This window comes from Phodopus roborovskii, unplaced genomic scaffold (genome assembly GCF_943737965.1).
Source record: "Phodopus roborovskii unplaced genomic scaffold, PHOROB, whole genome shotgun sequence".
In the NCBI taxonomy this organism is placed as follows: Eukaryota; Metazoa; Chordata; class Mammalia; order Rodentia; family Cricetidae; genus Phodopus; species Phodopus roborovskii.
In genome coordinates, this window is record NW_026126409.1 from 1,870,976 (window position 1) to 1,891,102 (window position 20,127).

Below are 20,127 nucleotides of genomic sequence, written 5' to 3' on the forward strand. Positions count from 1 at the left end.
GACTGGGAGGTGAGTGGTATTGGGGTACATGATGTGAAATTCCCAATAAAGAATTTGAGAGAAAAAAAAAGCTCATCTACTGTCAAAATTATTGACTTAATGGCATTGCCCAGGCATCCATCTAATAGATATTTATCTAGTGTTTATGGTAGGCATGAAATTACTTCCCCCCCCACACACACAAACATCTAAGTCGGTGGTTGACTTGTCATAGAAAAAATGAGTTCACCCATACATACTTCATAGTTTGAGGGCTCAGTGATTGCTAAATAGGAGAGAACACAAGGCCACTGGTCACACTGTGTCATAGTCAGAGGACAATTGAATAAACATTTCTTAGCTCACTTTCTCATCTTTTCTATTTTATTCAGCCCAGGACCTAAACAAGGCCATGATGTCACCCACATTCCTTCATCAGATGGGTTTCCCCCTTCAGTTAAACAGCTCTAAAAATATTAACAGAATGCCCAGAATTCTTCTATGTGATTACAAATCTAGTCAAATTGGCAGTGGAGATTAATCAGCATGACTGAGGAGTAAAATAAACACAAGATTCCCTTGGAGAAGACACCAACCTCCATTATACCCTAACTCCTCCAGTCAAACTCTCTCATTCATACTACATTACTCTTTGAAAATGTTTTGGAGACATATTTCATTGTGTATATTATTTCAGGCATACATTTTTAAAATGTAGAAGATCAAATTTATAAATATTGGTATTCGTTCCCACAGTAAGAAAAATAAAAGAATTAGATACAAAGACAACACAGAAAGAAATGATTAGCTGCGTGACTGCTTCTCTTGTGTCCTCATCACACATCCCTAAGTGTTGGTGTAAGTCATACATTGAAGACTACACAGTTAATTTGAAACCAACACAACCTCCCATTCTTCTTTGCTGCATTCAAATGCTAAGTTATACAGGTAACCAATATATCATAAAAATTAGATACTAACTAAATGCTGGTTGAATTTAATGGTGCTTTTCTCATTATTTCTTTTATTTAACAATTAGCAAAAATACTATGTGAATTTAGCAGTAAGCCAATGTTGGGTATTTCCTAGCACGTGTCAGGTGGGGTCACCAATATGCCCATGTCCTTGCTTTAGTACTCCTTGAGTATCTATGTTTCATTCAAAAGTCATGTAACCAACAGTGCTGATATTTTATGGATGAAATGTTTAGGGTTTTCTTCCAATAAAACATAGGAGTAGAGCTTTTCACAGAGGCAGTATCATAGCCAACGAGGTTTATCCACTATGAGATTATTGCTAATGAAAATACATGACTAGAGAGGATACAAAAAATATTAGTTATCAATAACTGGTAAGCTGGGGACAAATGCAAAAAGGCTTACATGATTACATATATTGTACATATGTTTGAAAAATAATCATAGAAAGTCCAGGTACATGGAGGGACGCTGAAAACTTTTACTACTGCTTATTCTAAATGGTAAAAAATCTATCACCATGTTTAGGCACAAGTTTTTTCTCTAAAGAAATGCCAAATATAGTTTTCAGTACACCTTCTATTTCTTCCTCCTTCAGACTCCTAAACTCTACAAGATCTACATTGTCCTTATAACTGAACCTCCTATAGGTGAGGGTGCAGCCCACTTAACAGTGAACCCCTTCTGGGGTCTGCAAGGAACAAAATGACTTGCTTGTGAATACAGATGCTGGCGATGTCTGAAGGTAGGTATTTATGGACTCAAAGTCCTCAATAGTGCGGGGTTTGAGAGTAAAAGAATAGATCTTTCTATATGTGTTCTTCTCAAGGAGGTCTGAGTTAACAAATTCTTGGTTTGGAATATACTGCTCTCTTCTGATTTGGTCCAAATACCAGGTTTCGTTCTCTTCTGTCAATCGGAAGATGGCAGGCACCTGATGCTGGTCCTTTCCTGATACTAATTCCAGAGGCTCCCACATCTGGAGGGAACGTCCAAACCCCGCATCAACAATGTAGTCTTTGTCATTGATTGTCACCTGTACTAGGAGGTGAATCATACCACTGCTATACTTATTAGCTGGTGTGTTAAAGACATATCCTCCCAACATTGTGGTTTCAAAGCCCATTTTGGTCAGAGCCCAGTACAGGAGATGATTAACCTGGAGACACCACCCGCCCCTCTTCTTCCTCACAATTTGATCAAAGATGGCCCCTAAGCTCAGCTCCATGGATTCTCCGCAATGGATGTTCAAATTCTCAAAGGGAATAGCTCGTATCTGGTGCTGAAGGATTTCAGTTAATGTTTGCAAGTCCAGTTTGTTCTTGGAGTTCTGGTAACCAATCCTTTCAAAATATGCTTCAATGTTCATGGTCCCCTAAGGCAAAGAAAAGAATCCAAAAAGCTATTACTAGTTTTGCTCATGGATTTATTGGAGTAGGACAACTACGTTTAAAACTCATTTTCAACAAATAAATATAGGCAATACCTATACCTATCTATATTTATCTTGCTCCTGTTATATGAACTGACACACAATAAGTGTTCATAACACTTAGACAAGTGTTGACTTTTCTCAGCGACTCAGGATGAATGTTTTCTCATTTCCTTAAAATACAGGTCAAACTATGAGCCAGACAATAAACTGCTCAGATGGAGGATGCTCTGCACTCCTTCCTGTGTGTACCCAGGTACCAAGTAAAAAGCCAGGCAAGGACAAACAGCAAAAAGATTCCAATCAGAATCCATGAAAATGGATTTCTGAACAGTTCTTCATAGAATCAGAAAATTTATATAAAACAGTATATAGCTGCCACCATTTTCATAGGTATAAAACATCTAATGCTCAGAAAGAACAAATGGAATTTAGTTAGATGTCTCTATCCTTGTTTGGCTCCTTATTCAGTCTTTGCACTGCAAGGGAGTAGAATGTATGGTGGTTTTTGTGTGACTAGTCACCTGACTGTTGCTTCCCCAGGACTGGGGAAGAAGAATGAAATGAGAATATATGGAAGATGGGACTGGAACATATACTTGGAAACAAATTAGCGGCATTGTGGTGGAATAACAGAAATATTGGTATAAACAGTAGTCAGGTTTTGTTTTTTGTTTGAAGACTAAGTTTGAGTTGGAATTTACATTTAGTAACTGTAGATTTGTTATAGTTACATCAGTTTTTGCTAGAGCCTCTACATTAGCTATATTTTGTAAGCAAATCATACCTGGGTATTCTGTAACTAAATATACTTCAATTGTATATTGATGAAGCTGGGTAAAATTCAAGGTGAAATCCTGTGAGTTCATGGAGAGTAGGTGGTAGGGAAGGAGATGGGTGAAAATACAATTATGTTCACATGCAGGCTAGCAGAGTCTCTCCACAAGGACAAACCCTCCCTTCACCCTGGTCATCAATGTAGACAAGACTTAGACAAGGCCAGTGAACACACTTAGATCCTTTAAGATTCTTAGAAAGTACATTTTATATGCATCAGTTCAAAGATTGCTGGCTTTAATTCAAAAGTCCCAGTGTGCTTCTTCTTCCTGGTACAAACTCTAAAAATGAAGGTTTAGAATGAAATATAACATGGGCTGGGAGGGCAGCCTAAAGGGAGGAGAGTACCTGACTCCAAGCTTGAAAACTTGAATTTGATCCTCATAACTTGGAAGGGGGATGGAGAAAACCAGCTCTCACAAATTTTCAGCCCCATTGTCATGGTAGACAACCCCCAAGTAAATATACAATGTGAAATATGATATTAATTTTCTTGAAAGAAAAGGTTAGTTTTGTATCATAAATTATGAGGAATCACAGAACAGTACAAACTGAGTAAAAACTGCATGGAAGTGAACATCTGAGCTACACAGGGAAGCCTTTAGGAAGTATGATATTAAGAGATAGTAGCACCATGATAGGTCTAAGCTTGGGACTTTCTCATAAGTACAGGGCCCAGAAGCAACAATCATTAGTTGCCATAGGAACAGCAAAGAGGATAAAGCATGTTTGATGTCCCTGATTACTACCTAAATACAGACTGCACACAGAAAGCAGTTTGTACAGTGGCCTTCCTTGAGGTAACACCTACAGCAGGGGCCTAAGGGCAGGAAAAGAAAGTGGCGATCTTAACAAGGATAGTATCAGAGAAGGAGAGGGACAACTGTGTGGGAGACATGCCACCAAAGAATCTCCTATCATGTCTGATTCTCCCACCTTTTCCGATACAATAAAGTCAAAGCCCAATTATGGATGGACATTTCACTAGTGAAACTGGATTCAAAGAAGAAATTAAGGGCAGAGACAATGGTGCACACTTATGATTAAATAAAGTGAAACAATGAATGAAAATACACCAAGACATTGGCACGAGGAGATGAGATATGACATACACATCAAAAAGGAATAAAAACAAAAAAAGTACTACAAGTTCTTCATAGAAGTGACAGATACAGTGACTAAACAATATGGTTTATGCAAAGAAAGATTTCAAACTTAGAAACTAATTAAGGACATAAAGCAAGATATTACATTAATTACGATGAACAGTACTCTATAGATAGAACACAATAACACATTAGGTATGTAGAAAGATAGCTTGATGGCCAGAATCAATGCTAATTAAATAATAAAGCCATGTCAAAGCCAGTTAAATGCTGACACATAAAAAGCAACCAAAGTTCTGAAATGGAAAGTGCAAAATTAGAATAGAAAAATATTTATGATGTTAGATATGTATGTATGAATTCTGCAGAAATAATATCAGAAAAACAAGTGATGTAACATTCTAGGAAAAACTGAATTATATGTGCATGGCATGTGACTATATCTATTTAAACATTTAAATCTAAAATCATGAAGAGCTGCTCAAGCACCTGGCAGAGAAATAAGTAGTTCATCAGGAAGTTATCAGCCTGGCAACAGACTTTCCCACAGAAACGCACAATGGAACCATGTCTAAAAAGCACTGACATGGTGCTTGTTATTCTGTTGGGATTCCAGTGAGTTAGAAAGTCACCAGGCATGCAAAGACAATCTCAAATGTGAAAGAACTTGAGAAGCAACTGTGAACTACCCTGGTAAAATGCTTCTTTACCAGCCAGGCTACCCTGGTAAAATGCTTCTTTACCAGCCAGTAGGTGAACAGGAGAGACGAGAAGTAGAGAGGACAGCTTGATGGGATGCTACAAGCACTGGGTGTTTTTCACACAGAGAAGAGTAGAAAAGGGCTACACATTGTGACTCCTGGTCAAGTCACTTTGTCTTATAGAGAAATAGGTAGACATAAGTAAATCATAGAACATCTGATTCTGCAATAGCTAATGTGAGCTGACAATCCATGGGTTAGACAGCACAGTCCTCAACCTGCTCAGTGTTCCAGTTGGGCTATGGCTGGTGAAAACTTTTCTAATGCTCTCCCAGACAAGAACAATGATCGCGTTTGATGAGACAAGGTAGAAACTCCTCAGATAGGTTGGCAGCTTCTAATAGGCAAAGTCTCTAGCTTTCATCTATTGTTTATTTTGTGAATGACAAACACTGGAGTCACCCAGTCCAAAGGCCACATGAAGGCTCTCTAACAGATGTTTAGCTATTTTCTGTTGTCATGATTAAACAGGAATACATGTTAAGCAGAAAACCTGGAAGAAGAAAGCTCTAGTTTGGATGACAGTTTCAGGTATGCCAGACTATGGTGAGCAGCCTACATTTACTCTGGGTTTGTGATGAGACAGAAGTATTATAGTGGCAGGTGTGGCAAGGTAAACATGCTCACTTCATGGTGGCCTGAAAGTAGAGACAAAGAGGAAGGAGCCAGTGACAAGATATCCCTTACTTGCTCCAAGTAGGCCACACTTCCTAAGAGCCCACTCACATGTGAACTGAGTCCACTGATGAGGTGAACACCCTCACAACTAAATCACTGGCAAATAGCCCCAGCAGCTGAGGATCAGCCTTCAACATTTGAGCTATTCATGTGTACAATATGTATCCAAACCTTAAGTAGAAACGAATCCTTTACCTAGATAATTTATTGACATATGAGGCAGAAATGCATGCAATAAAAAGGAAGGGGAAGTCCCAAGATAAGTTGGATCACATTTCTTACCTAAAATGCCAAAAATACACTTAAGAAAATATGGGGCTGGTGAGATGGCTCCGTAGGGAAAGGTACTACCTGAAAGACAGACAACAATAATGACAATAAAAACAAAATAAAGTTTCAAGTACACCTTGATTCACACAAAGTCCCTTTACATGTACTTTTCTTCACCAAGCACGTTGAAGAACAAAGAACATGGCATGCTTGTGCATCCAAAGAGGGCACAGGGGCTTGGAGAAGACAGAAGACCAAGGTGAGTTTGTGAGGATCCTGTCAGTAATTCACTTAGATCTGTAGATTCTTTGTATCACTTTCACTAATCTGTGGCATGATTTAAACACATACACAGACATGGTCCTGCACCCCGTATTTTATTTGGGAACTCCCCAACAGCTTCTGGGCCTCCCTTGCTTCTTTTACTGATGGCCATAAATGACAAGCATGAATAAGTCAGTGTCCTCTCAGCTGTGAACCAAGGACTTGTTGGCACAAAGAGTCTTGGCACAGCTTGCTTGCCCTTTGTGGACAAACTTGGAGTTATAATCTGTACAGGAAGAGCTGTTTTTCCCCAGCACTTCCTTAGTTCTCTTGTATATGTAACTTTGCCCCAGCATCTGGTTTGGGGGAATTTGCATTTGACCATCTTCAAGTCTGTTCCATGGAACTGTGTATAATAAGGTTAAAATCAGACAAAGTGAGAGACTTCTAGAGAGGTCTGCAGTGCCACAGGAGTTCCCCTGTTTTCTGTAGATTACAGAAATATTTATTTAGTAAAATGATCAATATGCAATAGTTAAACCAGCTGCTGTACTTTGTCCCTAAATGACATGGCCTTGTCCCTGAAAGTCATAAGTTGTCCTTTATAGATACATTGCACAACTCCCATTCATAGAACAGGCTGGTGTGCAGAGCCCTTATTGCTTAACTCCCAGTCTTTAGAACCTCTGCATCTTTAATGTAAAAGATTGATTTTCAACTGTTTTAATAAGAGAACTCCTTGTCCTTTACCCACATGGGCTTGTGAGCAAGAGGCCAACATAGGAAAGTTAGAGCTTAATCCAAGGAGAACACCTCTGAGTGACACACTGTCATGTTAAAAGCAAGATATACCATTGAGGGGCCACTATAATCATTTCATGGATTATTGGCAATATTCAATGAAGAGTTACAATGAGAACTAATGAATTGCTTATAATTTTGTATGTATAGTCCCTGTCTGCAACCTCCCCACAAGTTCTTTACTTTTCTCTTTCATTTCTGCTCTGAAGCCCACAGCATCTAACTCTGTGGCCAACCCCAAGCAATCTCTTTGATTAACTGGATGGAAGAGACTGGCCTGGCCATATGCAAAGAGCAGTAACAAGCTGCGCTTAGGTTATAAGAAACCTCCATGGCACCAGGGGTTTCCAGCAAAGGCCTCTAGCAGCCAGGCAAAGGCTAGGGATCCTACCAGGAAGACAAAAACAAGGAGAAAGAGAGATAGGGCCACAGGTGAACAAGGCATGACCACATAGTCTTTGGCAGATGAGCTAAAAAGGCATTTCTTTCTTTTCTCTTTTAGAAAGACAGGGTGGAGTTAGTTGCCTTGTGCCTGAGTCAGTCAGTCAAAGGAGGGGCTACAGAAACGGAAGAACTGTTATCAGAAAATAGCAAAGCATTGTGGTTGACATCATGCCCACAGTACAGAACAGAGCAAGAGGTCCCATAGGCAGGCGGCTAGCTCCTGGGACTCTAGCATAAGCTAGGGCCTTTCTGCTGTGTAATCTTATAGTTTGTGTTCAAAGGCAATGTCTCAGTCCGGATTCATAGGAAGTTATTAATTTCCAGTGTTATTGACAGCACCTAAATACCCTCCACATGAACCCTTCTTCAAGCATGACAAAAGTCCCTTCATGAATTCCTCTAGATGTGCTGTGATCAGCATTGTTAAGAGAATCCAAGCAGGGGTGAGAGTAGGGGGTGGAGTGGTTTCAATTAAAGATTGAGCTGTTAACACACCTCTTTAATTCTCACAAACCCTTGAGTAGGCACCATTACTAGTGTGTCCTTGACTGATAAGTACAGTATTAACAGAACTAAATGGTTCTAAAAGTCTTTCTAATAGATCGTGCTGTGGCTGTCACCCACTTGAACAAAACATTTGTTAGAAGCACCTGGGTACTTATACAGTATTTATAGCATGGGTTCCAAGTCTGTGCCACCCAAACCTTCTCAACAATCTTACGACTGGAAATTCCCAGCTGAGTTATGCTGTTGGTTTCCAAGTCTATCTGGGAGGACCCACTTACCCTGTTACTAGGACCTTGGCCAGGAAGACAAGGAAGGAGGCTGAGAACAACCTCAAAGTCTGCAAAGAAAGTGCTTTCATTGGCTGTCCAAGTTGATCCGCCTCCATGCCTGGGTAAAGCCAACCCACTGATCTCTGGGAAATGTAGTTGTAGGGCTTCACCCTCCCCTGGTGAACTCTTTCTCAAGTTCTTTCTTTGAAAAGGAGTGAGGTACTTTGTGAAGGGCCTTGGCATTTCACAGAGTTTGTGCTCTCTGGGAGCCTGTGGGAGGTCAAGGCCTGAAAAGGGCTCAGACAAAGCAGATTCAGGAGGAGGGGATGGCCACAACTCATTCACATGCCCAGTTCAGGAATCACCTTCTATCAGTTTGTTTTCCTTTTTCTTTCTTTCACCTCTCATCTTCAGGCCTTCTACTTCTCTCGCAAAGCTACTGTGAAATGTGTATGACATGTGCCTGTACATGTGCTGTAAACAGGACACAGGTTGTGTGGTTGTATTTCTGCTGTTTTTTATGTATATGAATGATATTAGCAGATACTGCTTGCTGTTTCTTAGCTGTTTCCCTGTACACTGATTCATGGCAGAATCAGTCCTTCCTGTTACATATTTGGCACAAAGTATTCTTATATTCTGGGTAGCCAGAATATATTGTTAGATTTCAGCTTCTGGGGGTGGGGTCAGGTGAGGAGGGGCGAGTTATAGAATCCATATCCCCACTTGCTGCCTGCTTAGATGGGTCCCTCTGAGTCATGTACCTCTCAGTGTTGCTCTAAGGGATTTTGTGTCCTCTGTTGGTGACAACCATTTGTTGGCAATCTGCTTGTATAGTTTTATACCTGCCCTAGCACTTCCCAACTATTACATGGCTACAAACAAACAATCAAAACAAAACAACAGAAAAACAGCTGCACTGTGGCGAATATATGTAACCATAGCACTTGGGAAGTGCAGGTGAGGCAATCAAGAACTCAAGGCCATTCTGACTTCCTTAGCAAGTTCAAGACCAGTTTGGGTTACCATAAGACCACTCCCCTAAATACAAAACTAAACAAAACACCCACCCCTGTGGCAATATAACCTGTATCTTTGGGACTATTCCAGCCCCGGCTTTTTTGTTAACCTTAATATAATCATGACCAGTTGAAGGCTGAAGAAAAGTGGACTATCCAGTGTTAATCAGAGTCCTGACATTGGGATAAGCATGGAGGGGGTTATCCAAGAGCACTCTGGGCTGGATTACTGGGGAATGATGGATTTGTTGGAAGAGTTATTAGCAGCATGGGCATATCGACTGAGGGGCAACAACAGGGCTCCAAGGAGAGTTCAAGCCTCAGTTCCAAAGACAGACAGTATGACGAGGTCTCTAGAGAAAACAAGAGGGCGTGTGGTAGAGGAGGGAGCCTCTTGTCCCTTTTGAGAATGGAGGAAGCTCACAGCAAGAGCCTGCATCCAGGATCTCTTGATTCTCAAGCAGGAATCTAGGAAGGGATGAGGAGGAGGATATGTGACACCTATAGTGCCAAAGCCAACGTTTCCCATGATGTTCACTGGCACCAGGACTTCCTGTTCCCCCAGGGACTCACAGATAGGGCACCTGTCAATCACTATCTGTGGCTATAGAGTGAAGACTGCTGAAAGTATTGAGGCCTGAATAGCGACTAGATTCTAACATGACACTGTTAGAGAATCCAGTCAGAAATCACAAAGTACAGAGAAGTTAAAGATTAGGATTCTGGGGCACAAGCCATATATTTCTGTCTTTGGCATCTGTCCTCATCAAGCACACAATAGGCATCTCACAATAAGACAGGATTTCAACAGGAGCGAAGTTAAGAAAGATGGAAAAACTTAGAAGTAATTACCAACATTATTTCTTCATCCCAGAGCAAAACACTTTTGTGTATGGTAGTGCTATAAACCAAATTCTGGGTTCCCAGAATACTGGGCCAGTAGTCTAACACTGGGAACTAACCCCCTAGCCCTACATTTGTGGTCTTTATGTCTGGTACGGAATGTCTCAAACTCAGTTTTATTTCTTGCATCAGATCCACAAGTTTACCCACCAATGTGCTCAAGATTTGAACTCCCAAGATCCACTAAAACACATGTTTGGTTTGCTTGCTTGTTCCTCTTAAGCTAAAGTGTAGCATGGAGTAGAAGAATATAGCAGGGATATTAAACTTGCATGAAAGCAACACATACCTTACAGATAACATATATCTTACCATATCCCAATACTTCCAAGAAACCTTTGACTCATATTATATTAGCCAATACTATTTTATTATATTCATCAATAATATGCTTTATAAACAACATTTTTCAAGGTATCATACATTTTATGAGGCATAAATCACCTAATTCAAAATATCACTGCTACTATACCTTTAAAAAAGTCAAATATAAACAGAACTGTGTCTGCAAAATTAACCCTGTAAGAAATTCTAAGCCATGCCATTGTCTTGGAACCTACTCATAGAGCTCCATGCATTGGCTTGAGTTTTGTCTTGAGGTCTAAGAAATTTCCCGGGACAGAAATGATGGCTCATTCTTGTTTGCTTTGTTCTGATCCTAAGTTGTGAAGGTAGCTTCTTGTAAATCTTGGACATCAGATTTATTCTGGATAAATTTAATGCCTGTAGTCCTCTGTTTATTCATAGTTAACTACTAGTATAAGTTTTATGTGATTACAACAATAACATAATGTTTGAAGGTTTTCTGTTACAAATGAATATGGCTTTCAAGTTAAATGCATCTTCATTAGGAAAATTTTGTGTGATCACTCTTGAAAAGGATTGTGGCTATATTCATTAAGTTTTTTATTTAACTATAACTGATGATATTTTTATTGGTGAAACAACAGGACAGCTAGGATTTCTTCTTTATAAAATGTAGTAAACAGAAGATACAAGTCATTAGTTGGTCAATATCTAGCTTGGTAATGATTCTTTAAGGGTTCTTATGGACTATATTTACATATATTTCAAGTGTTTAAGAACATGAAATAATAATGAAAAACAATTTTGCTCTTTACCCTAAATACTAAAAGATAGGTTACCATTTTTGGGCACAAACTTTCTCTCTAAAGAAAGGCCAAATGAAGTTTTCAGTATATCTTCTATTTCTTCCTCACTCACACTCTTAAACTCCACCAGATCTACATTATCCTTATAACTGAATTTTCTCCTTGCGATGGTGGAGCCTATTAAACAGCAAACCCCTTCTGAGGTTTGCAAGGAACAAAATGATGTGTTCACAAACACAGATGCGGGCGAAATCTGAAGGTAAGTATTCGCATATTCAAAATCCTCTATAGTGCGGGGTTTGAGAGTAAAAGAATAAATCTTTCTATATGTGTTCTTCTCAAGGAGGTCTGAGTTAACAAATTCTTGGTTTGGAATATACTGCTCTCTTCTGATTTGGTCCAAGTACCAGGTTTCGTTCTCTTCTGTCAATCGGAAGATGGCAGGCACCTGAGGCTGGTCCTTCCCTGATGCTAATTCCACAGGCTCCCACATCTGGTAGGAGCCTCCATAGGCAGCATCAACAATGTAGTTTCTGTCACTGATGGTGACCTGTACTAGAAGGTGAATCATCTCACTGCTGTATTTACTGACTGGGACTATGTAAACATATCCTCCCAACATTGTGGTTTCAAAGCCCATTTTGGTCAGAGCCCAGTACAGGAGATGATTAACCTGGAGACACCACCCGCCCCTCTTCTTCCTCACTATTTGGTCAAAAGTAGCCTCTAAGCCCAGATCCATGGCTTCTCCACAATGCATGTTAAGATTCTCAAAAGGAACTGTTCGCATCTGGTGCTGAAGAACTTCAGTTAGAGTGGCCAAGTCCAATTTATTGGTTGAGTTCTTATAACCAATCCTTTCAAAATATTCTTCGATGTCCATGATCCCCTAAGGCAAACAACATGAAACCAACTAAACATTACAACAGTTCCTTGTGCGTGCCCTGGAGTTGGCTAGCTGTAGCTAGAATATACTGCTAACTTGTATAAACAAATAATGCCTTAAACAACTCAATAATCATATTGCTTCTAATGTATGACTTGCTTGCTTTTACATGCAGTTCATTAAATATTCTCAGTGACCATTGTAGGGGAGTTTTGTTATTCCTTGTATTTTCAAGTCAGATTAAATGGCCAGTCAAAAGACTAACAGCTTAGATGTAGTCTCCAAGGTGGTAAATGGTAAGCATTGCCTCTGGTAACCTGTAAATAAATTTCTAAACAGTTATCCATTGTGGTAGTTCGAAAGAAAATGGTCTGTAAAGGGAGTGGTGCTATTAGGAGGTGTGGCCTTGTTGGAAGTAGTGTGTTACTGTGGGAATGGGCTTTGAGGTTTCTTTTTCTCAAGTTTTCCTCAGTTGACTTCCTGCAGCCTTCTGCTCAAGACTTAGCCAACACCCCATCTATGTGTATGCTGTCATGCTCCCTACAATGATAGCAATGGACTGAACCTCTGAAACTGTAAGCCATCAGCTCAATTAAATGTTTTCTTTGTAAGAATTGCCATAGTCATGGTGTCTTTTCACAACAATAAAACCCTAACTAAGACATTCATAAAAAGGCAAGAATTATGTAACAGAGAACATGCTGAGTGGTCCACTGCATCATTCCATTTAATTCAATGCTACACAAACCTTCCTCCTCAAAGATTTACATTGATTGACCAAGGGTTCATTCTTTCATGAATGGATTAATGAATACCCTGGAGATACTCACTATTCATCTAGCGTTTCCTTGCCCTCTAAGATTTTGCATTTTAGTGGGCATTAAAGTAATACATAAAGTGAACTGAGTAAATTTATTTTTAAAAAGCCATGTGGTAACTGTCCCCAGGATAACTAAAACAAGGAAAGAGGTACAGGGAGAGTTGTGAAATAATGTAGGCGAAGCAAGCCTCACTCACACTTGAAGGATGCTAGAGATTGGGCCCTGCAAATATGTGGGAGGAAGGTGGTTCCTAGCAGAAGCAATAGAAAGCCAGGATGATTGGGACAAAAAGTGACAAGAATGGACTGAGAAGAGCTCTCACTGTCACCAATGTCTTCATGGCTAACGGGTCCCCTGTGAGTTTTGCTGAAAATGATGACAAGTGTAAATGACAGAACTCTTAGAGGAGCATTAGACTGTGCCAATACTTGCTGCAGTCAAATTCAGTTTTCTGGCTAACCTTTGGATAATGGATTGCCTACCACTATCAATGACCAAATGCAGCCAGTAGTACCAGTTCAAAACAATTATACTCCAGGACCAAAGTTTGATTCATGACACATGTGTGGTTCAAATGTATTAGTGAGATGTTATTGACAGACTTATGTTCTTCAGCAGAACCGAACCTACTGAAATGATGGAAAAAAAGAAAAAACAAACAAACAAAAAAATACAATGAACATGCGAGAGAAAATGAAGGGATTAGTGCTAATGCTATTATCTGTTAGGTAATACGAACTCTCCACTCTCTAAAATCATTTTAATCAGTCTATCTAGGAAGTGTTTGGTAACCTGCTACCCAGGAACCTTAATTTCCTGAGACTTTGAATGTGATAGAAGAACACAGACCCTGAGATGAACACCTTTACAGTGTAGAGCACTCTGAAATGATACAGTACAGGGGGCCTGGCCCTCAGATCAACAGTGATGCCCTGAACACTTATCTTACACTTCACCACAGCATCGTTTATTTGTCATACAGCTATCCTTCCCACATTATCAGGGTTTACACTTTCTCTGTCAGCAATGTCTGCAACACTTCCCTTAAATCATTAGCTCTGTTATACCATCACCCTTCCTTGGCATTTAGACAGCCTCTAAAAATCTATTATTCAGTCCTAGAAAGAACAAGTGGTGTTTGTCAGAACATCCTAAGCTCTCCCTGGCCCCTGTCCTAGAATCTGTACTAAGTATGGTAGGAAGAGAGAGGGAGGCTGAACTAAATTGGAAAAAGTATTTGGTCATCATGCTTCCTATTAGGAAATTATGTTTCTTTTTAAGTGTTATATTTATAGTTCAGGTTTGCACCTTCTCTATCGCTGTCCACTCCCTTTCCCACTTCCCTCTTTCTCTGTGCACCTTCTTTTTCACTAACAAAAGTCTTCTTTAAGATAAAATGCCAAACTGTAGAGTACTGATGGAAGCTCCATCAGGACGAAAATTGCTAGAGACCTCAATACTAGTGACATCTTGTAATCGATCCATACTTTGACTAGCCTATGCCTAAGCATATTTTAATTATATATTATTGACGATGAGATTCAAATTGAAATGCTGAAAACACTTATAAACTAGTTGCCAAGAAACTCAAGGGAAACCCTGCCAGGTCCGCATAATGACTTGCAGCATCTTTGTAAACAACATCCCTTCCTTTCCACTTCCTCATCAATACAAGGAGACTGAAGGAGTTAAAGGAGACTACTGAGAGCTGTCAGACTCTTCATACCTGTCCTGGTATGCTCAAAGTAGGCTGATTGTCAGGTTTAATTCAGATATCTCAGGATGTTTCTTCTTCCTGATGAAAACTGTAGAAACAATAAAAATAATTTCAAATGTAGATAACATAGTTTTTTCCTTTTAAAAACATTATCTTTTTACTTATGTGTGTCTGTGTGTGCCTGCTTGACTTTATGGGTACCACATGCCCACAGGCAGCTACAGAGACAAGAAGATAGCCCCTGCTTGTGAACCACCTATGTGGGTGCTGGGAACTGAACCCAAGTTCTCTGCAAGAACACTAAGAACTACTAACTACCCCATCATTTCTCCAGCCCCAACATAGCTTTTCTTAAAAACAAAATGGTAGTTTTATGTGGTCCACAAGTTATGAAAAAGTCCTAAATAATCTGAGGAGGAGCTGACAAGATAGTAAGGTGGCATCTGATATATATGGGGACATTTATTCAAAGCATTATTATAGGAGCTGATTACCATGACAGAGTGGAAACTGTGAGGTCTAGAAGTAATGAGTCATCTATCGGCCAACCAGATGACTAATTGCCATGGGACAGCAAGGATGGACACCAAACCAGTAAGAAGTGATAGCATCTGGTCTTCCTGCAGGAGATGATTATATATGGGGCAGGAAAACACAGTATTATATTAATAGAGGCAGAAAAGAGAAGACTAGCCACTTACACAGAGAATTTCCATGAAAAAGTCTTTTGTCAAATTCATTGTCTTACTCTGCATCTGGCAAGACTGAGGAGTCCATGCCTAACAACAGCCATATATCACACCGGTGACATCAGATTTGAGAAATAAATAAACATAGAGGTAGAGTTATGAATACATGACTATAATGACAAGACAAATGAAAATACACTATACTATTAGGGAAGGAAGACAAGACATACATGCAAAAAAAAAAAAAAAAAAAAAAAAAAGACTAGAACCATTAGAAGAAGAAATAGAACAGTAAAAAAGAACTTCCTTAGAGGATTTGACAGTACAGACTCTTAATAAGCAAAAGTTAGAAATAACCAGATAAAATAATGTATTTGGGATTAGGTGATGGTTCATTTGTAAAGGGCCTGCCACATAAGCATAAATATGACATGAGTGCAATTCCATAACTCTGGGAATGAATCTGTAAGTTATGGGCAGGGTGGAGATGGGATGGGGAGATAGATGGATCCGATGTTCGCCGTCCAGTCAGCCTAACCAAATCAATGAGCAGGCTTAGAGAGGGACCTTGTCTCTAAAACAAAGGTCGACAGTGATTGAAGAAGACACCTGAGGTTAATCTCTGGTCTCTACATGCACACAGCATATGCCAAATGAACGCATACTTTAGCAAGAGGGAGTGGTAATTTTGTTTAGCCATTTGGACTTCTCCATCTATAGCTCTACTGCTTTGAGTCTGTGGTGGCAAAATGCAGCATGGCAAGATCATGCGATTTGGAAAGCAGCTTAATTTGCTCAATCTGGAAAGCAATGAATGAGACAGGAAGGGACCAGCCTCCCAAAATCCTCTTCAAGGTCGCATCCTCAATGATTTGACAGCCTGTGACTTTCAAATCATGGGACAAACTGGAATAACACCTATTGCAATGTACTTTATTTAAACGACAGTGTTACTCCCTCAGTCCCACAGGCTCAAGTTCCTCATAAAATGAAAAATGTATTTACTCCATATCCCATACTTCTAAAGTTTAACTGTCCAGTTTCACTCAAAAGTTCAAGTCAGACTTCTCCTCTGAGACTCCAGGCCGGCTGAGCTGGGAACTTCTGTGCAAATTAAATGAGTTACATTTTGATAAACAATGTCCCATGGTTAGTGCTGTCATTGTAAAGGAAGGATAAAGAGCAATAATAAGGAACAAGAAAACCAAAGGGAGATGAACTTTCCAGTAGGACAAACCAGGTCTTATTAAGATGTGCTAGCCCTCAGATAAGCATATTACTTTCCTGGATGTTGACCACTATGCTGTCTTTTGATCAGAGGACAGCAGGAGCACAGAAATGTTTCCACATCATTGATATTCAAAGACCACAAGACCCACCCAGGGGTTCTGAAAACTAAAGAAACACCACTGATTGAGGTACTGTGACCAGTGTACAGTGGACCTCCTTGTCCAGTTTCCCTGAACTAGTTGATATGATCAATTTTTTAAGATATTTAAAGGAGGTTCTTTCAACAGAAAGGCTACACAGTCATGCATAGCTACTTGATGGTCATTTGGGCCATTCAGGGAATATTATTTTTCTCTTCAGTTGATTTAACCCTTTGGTTACAGATGATCCTCCTCTCTTGGGCCCTGTCCTAAAATCTGCCCTGTAATATTTTTGGCAAACATCATTTTCATGGGAGCCAGACATTCTTCTTTTAATTACAGAGCAGCATTTGGCAAGTCACTGGTTACTCTCTGGTGTTATAAAGACCAGATGTTTCCAGAGCTTTTAAAAAGCTAATGCAATGTTACTGGACAGGACATCTAGAACAGTCTTTCTGCATCCTTATCTCCTTTTATTGGGGTTGTTGACTCTATCCATTAGTCATTCTTTACAAAGTTACAATGTAGTACAAAGAACTGAAAACCAGGAGGCAAATTTACAAAGCAGAGCTAATTTCAAAACAAGGTGCCCTAAAATACACCAATAACTTTCTCTTACAGTATGTCTCTATATCCAGGATGTGGGCTCTTAGAGCATGAGAAACTTAACTCTCAAGGTCTTACTCTCTGGCCCATACCAGTATCTTCTGGAGCAGCTTTGCTTGTAGTCTACAGCTGCCACTCACAGGTATTTTAGTGCAGCTTCCCCAACTTCCTAGGTGCCCAGGGCATTCAAGCTTCCCTCTAGCAGATGTATGAGTCAGTTTGCTAGGCTCTGCTTACATGGGTCCTCCCGTCCACACACTGCCTAGCCTCCCAGGACTTCCTTCGAAATCTAAGTCGAAGTTGAAATCTTTATAGCAGTGACTCTGCTATTTTTGTTTTTAAGCGCGCGCGCGTGTGTGTGTGTGTGTGGGTGGGTGTGAGAGTGTGTGTGTGTGTGTGGGTGTGAGTGTGTGTGTGAGTGTGTGTGTGAGTGTGTGTGTGTGTGTGTGTGTGTGTGTGTGTGTGTGTGCCTGTGGAAGTCAGAGGGCAACCCAGGAACCCAGGTGAACTGCTTCTTTCCTTTTACCATGTGGTTTCTGGGTCTGAAACTCAGATCAGGCTTGGTGGTAGGCACCTCACCACACCGACTCTGCAATCATGCTAACTCAGACCCTTACATTTTATTTGAGAGACCAGTATCACCTGTACAATGCAGACTGTTTTCATTGGCAGCAGCTTGAAAACATCATGAGGTTAACCCAAGGAGGCTCCAGAGAGGCACAATTCCCTCCTTATCAGAAGATTCTGTCCTAGAAAACATTAAAGGCAACTTCTCACTTTCACATCTTTGAGACTGAGAGGGTGCAGACAGCTCTTTCCAGAGATGCCTCCAAAGCATTATTTTCTATTGTCCCAGTGAACTGATCATGCCTGACTTCTTTTTATGAGACCCAAGAACTGTACTTCTTCTTCATGAAGCTTCATATATGTGCTTGTTTCAGCTGAATTGCAAGTTTTTCAAATCTTTCAGTTCAGTTTCTCAGTGAACTCAAGTCTCGCTATCTGTAATCAATCAACAGTATCCATGTCACTTCCAGAACTCTGTGCTGCCCTGAAATCTCCTTCACCCAGTGAACAGTCCTGTCTCCTTCAAGCTCATCCTAACACAATGCCTTGGGAGATCCTATGACATGGTGTGACATGGGTGCCGTCTAGTCCAATCCCCAGTAGATTCTTCCCTTCTATCTGAAACCCCAGAAGCACATCACTGTCCGCATTTCCACTCAAATTTGGCTCTTAAGGAACAGAGAAGTCAAAAATTGAGGTAGGAGAGATGGTTCAACAGTAAAGACCACTGTCTGTTCTTCCACAGGGTTCAGATTCCAGCACCCACTTAGCCACTCATCTATGATTCCAGTTCTAAGGCATCTGATACCCTCTTCTGGCCTTAGCAGGTACCAGGCATGTACACAGTACACAAATATGCATGCAGGAAAAACACCCTTATGCATAAAATAAGATTTAGGGGTTAGCAGTATAACTCAGTTGAGCACTTTCCTAGTGCCCACAAAGCCATCACTTGCATTCTCAGCCTCACAGAAACCGAGGTGTAGAAGCCTATGCCTGTGATGCTGCCACCCCTAAGTGGAGGTAGGGGGTTGAGAAGTTCAAGTTCATACAGGGAGTACAAGGCCAGCCTAGTACCTGTGAAACCCATGTCAAAACAAACAAACAAACAAACAAACAAACAAAATCAAAATGAAACTTGAATGACCAGAACTAGAAAGATCTGGAACTAGCCAAACATAAATGTAGGGACATTCAAATTAAATACCTTATTTTAGCAGACAGCAATTGAGAAAGCAAGCCACGAAGTTCTGCATTCCAAAGGGGCTGTGACTAGAGACAACTTTTATAATACTCAGACAATGCAAAGGAAATATATTCAATTAATTAAAGTAGATTGTCTGTAGACTCCAAGGCTTCAGACTGGAACATCAGGCAGCATGCACTCTATTAAGCTACTGCAGCGCACTGTAATGGGTGTTTAGTTATAACAAAATAGGGAGGGTTGAAGCTGTTTAAAAGTTAGCTAGCAATCACAGGTTGCCCAAAGCAATCACAACACCCTTAAAAAACATGCATCGGGACTCACATGAAACATTTTGGGCCTGCTGGCCTCCAGGATGTGCATAGACGGTAAGCAATACAACAAGGGGAGCTGAACACTGAGGGCACTGGGGAATTCAGAGGAATTCAGGGTAGAGTCGTTGTTTGGACTGATGCCTGATGCAGGGTTGGGGGGTTAGACAGGACGGACGGACAAACAGATGGATGACGATGACTTAGAGAAAGAGAACAGAAGTTCAGAAGAGATCCAGGAAGCTTCTTCTGGTGTCCATCCTGTCCATGAGCCAGAAGCAGTCCAGAACGGAGCACATGAGGCTCTGAGCCTTGGAACGCTCCTTGCCTCTGTAAAATTCTGGACTGTGATCAGGGCTGGTTTCACAGTCTGACTGAAAGTGAAGTTGGTCTTTTGTCATTGATAACTCCTGAAAGCCCTTTCTACTGTTCTGTACAGCATGCTACAACTTTGTTGAACATGCACAATCCAACGAGGCTGGACAATTAGGGCCATCGAAGTATTTTTCTTCAGGTACTGCAGGTTGAGCTGGAAATGTTACCAGTTTGCTCCCTGTACCATTAACTTTGTCCTTTGCAACTTTCCCTCTTGGGGAC

The 20,127-nt window shown here is 40.4% G+C and overlaps 2 protein-coding genes across 2 annotated transcripts; both read right to left on the reverse strand.

The window, feature by feature from the left end:
• Nucleotides 1-388: 388 nt before the first annotated feature.
• On the reverse strand, nucleotides 389-6,116 carry LOC127220209 (arylamine N-acetyltransferase 2). The gene is made up of 2 exons (XM_051181933.1): nucleotides 6,053-6,116; nucleotides 389-2,331 (listed from the first exon to the last, which is right to left on the reverse strand). The coding sequence occupies exon 2, from the start codon at nucleotides 2,323-2,325 to the stop codon at nucleotides 1,624-1,626; it is 702 nt and encodes a 233-aa protein (XP_051037890.1). The 5' UTR covers nucleotides 2,326-2,331; nucleotides 6,053-6,116; the 3' UTR covers nucleotides 389-1,623.
• Nucleotides 6,117-10,595: 4,479 nt separating this feature from the next.
• Nucleotides 10,596-12,291, reverse strand: LOC127220208 (arylamine N-acetyltransferase 1). Its single transcript, XM_051181932.1, has one exon. It carries the CDS (start codon nucleotides 12,240-12,242, stop codon nucleotides 11,370-11,372), a length of 873 nt encoding a protein of 290 aa, XP_051037889.1. The 5' UTR covers nucleotides 12,243-12,291; the 3' UTR covers nucleotides 10,596-11,369.
• Nucleotides 12,292-20,127: the final 7,836 nt, after the last annotated feature.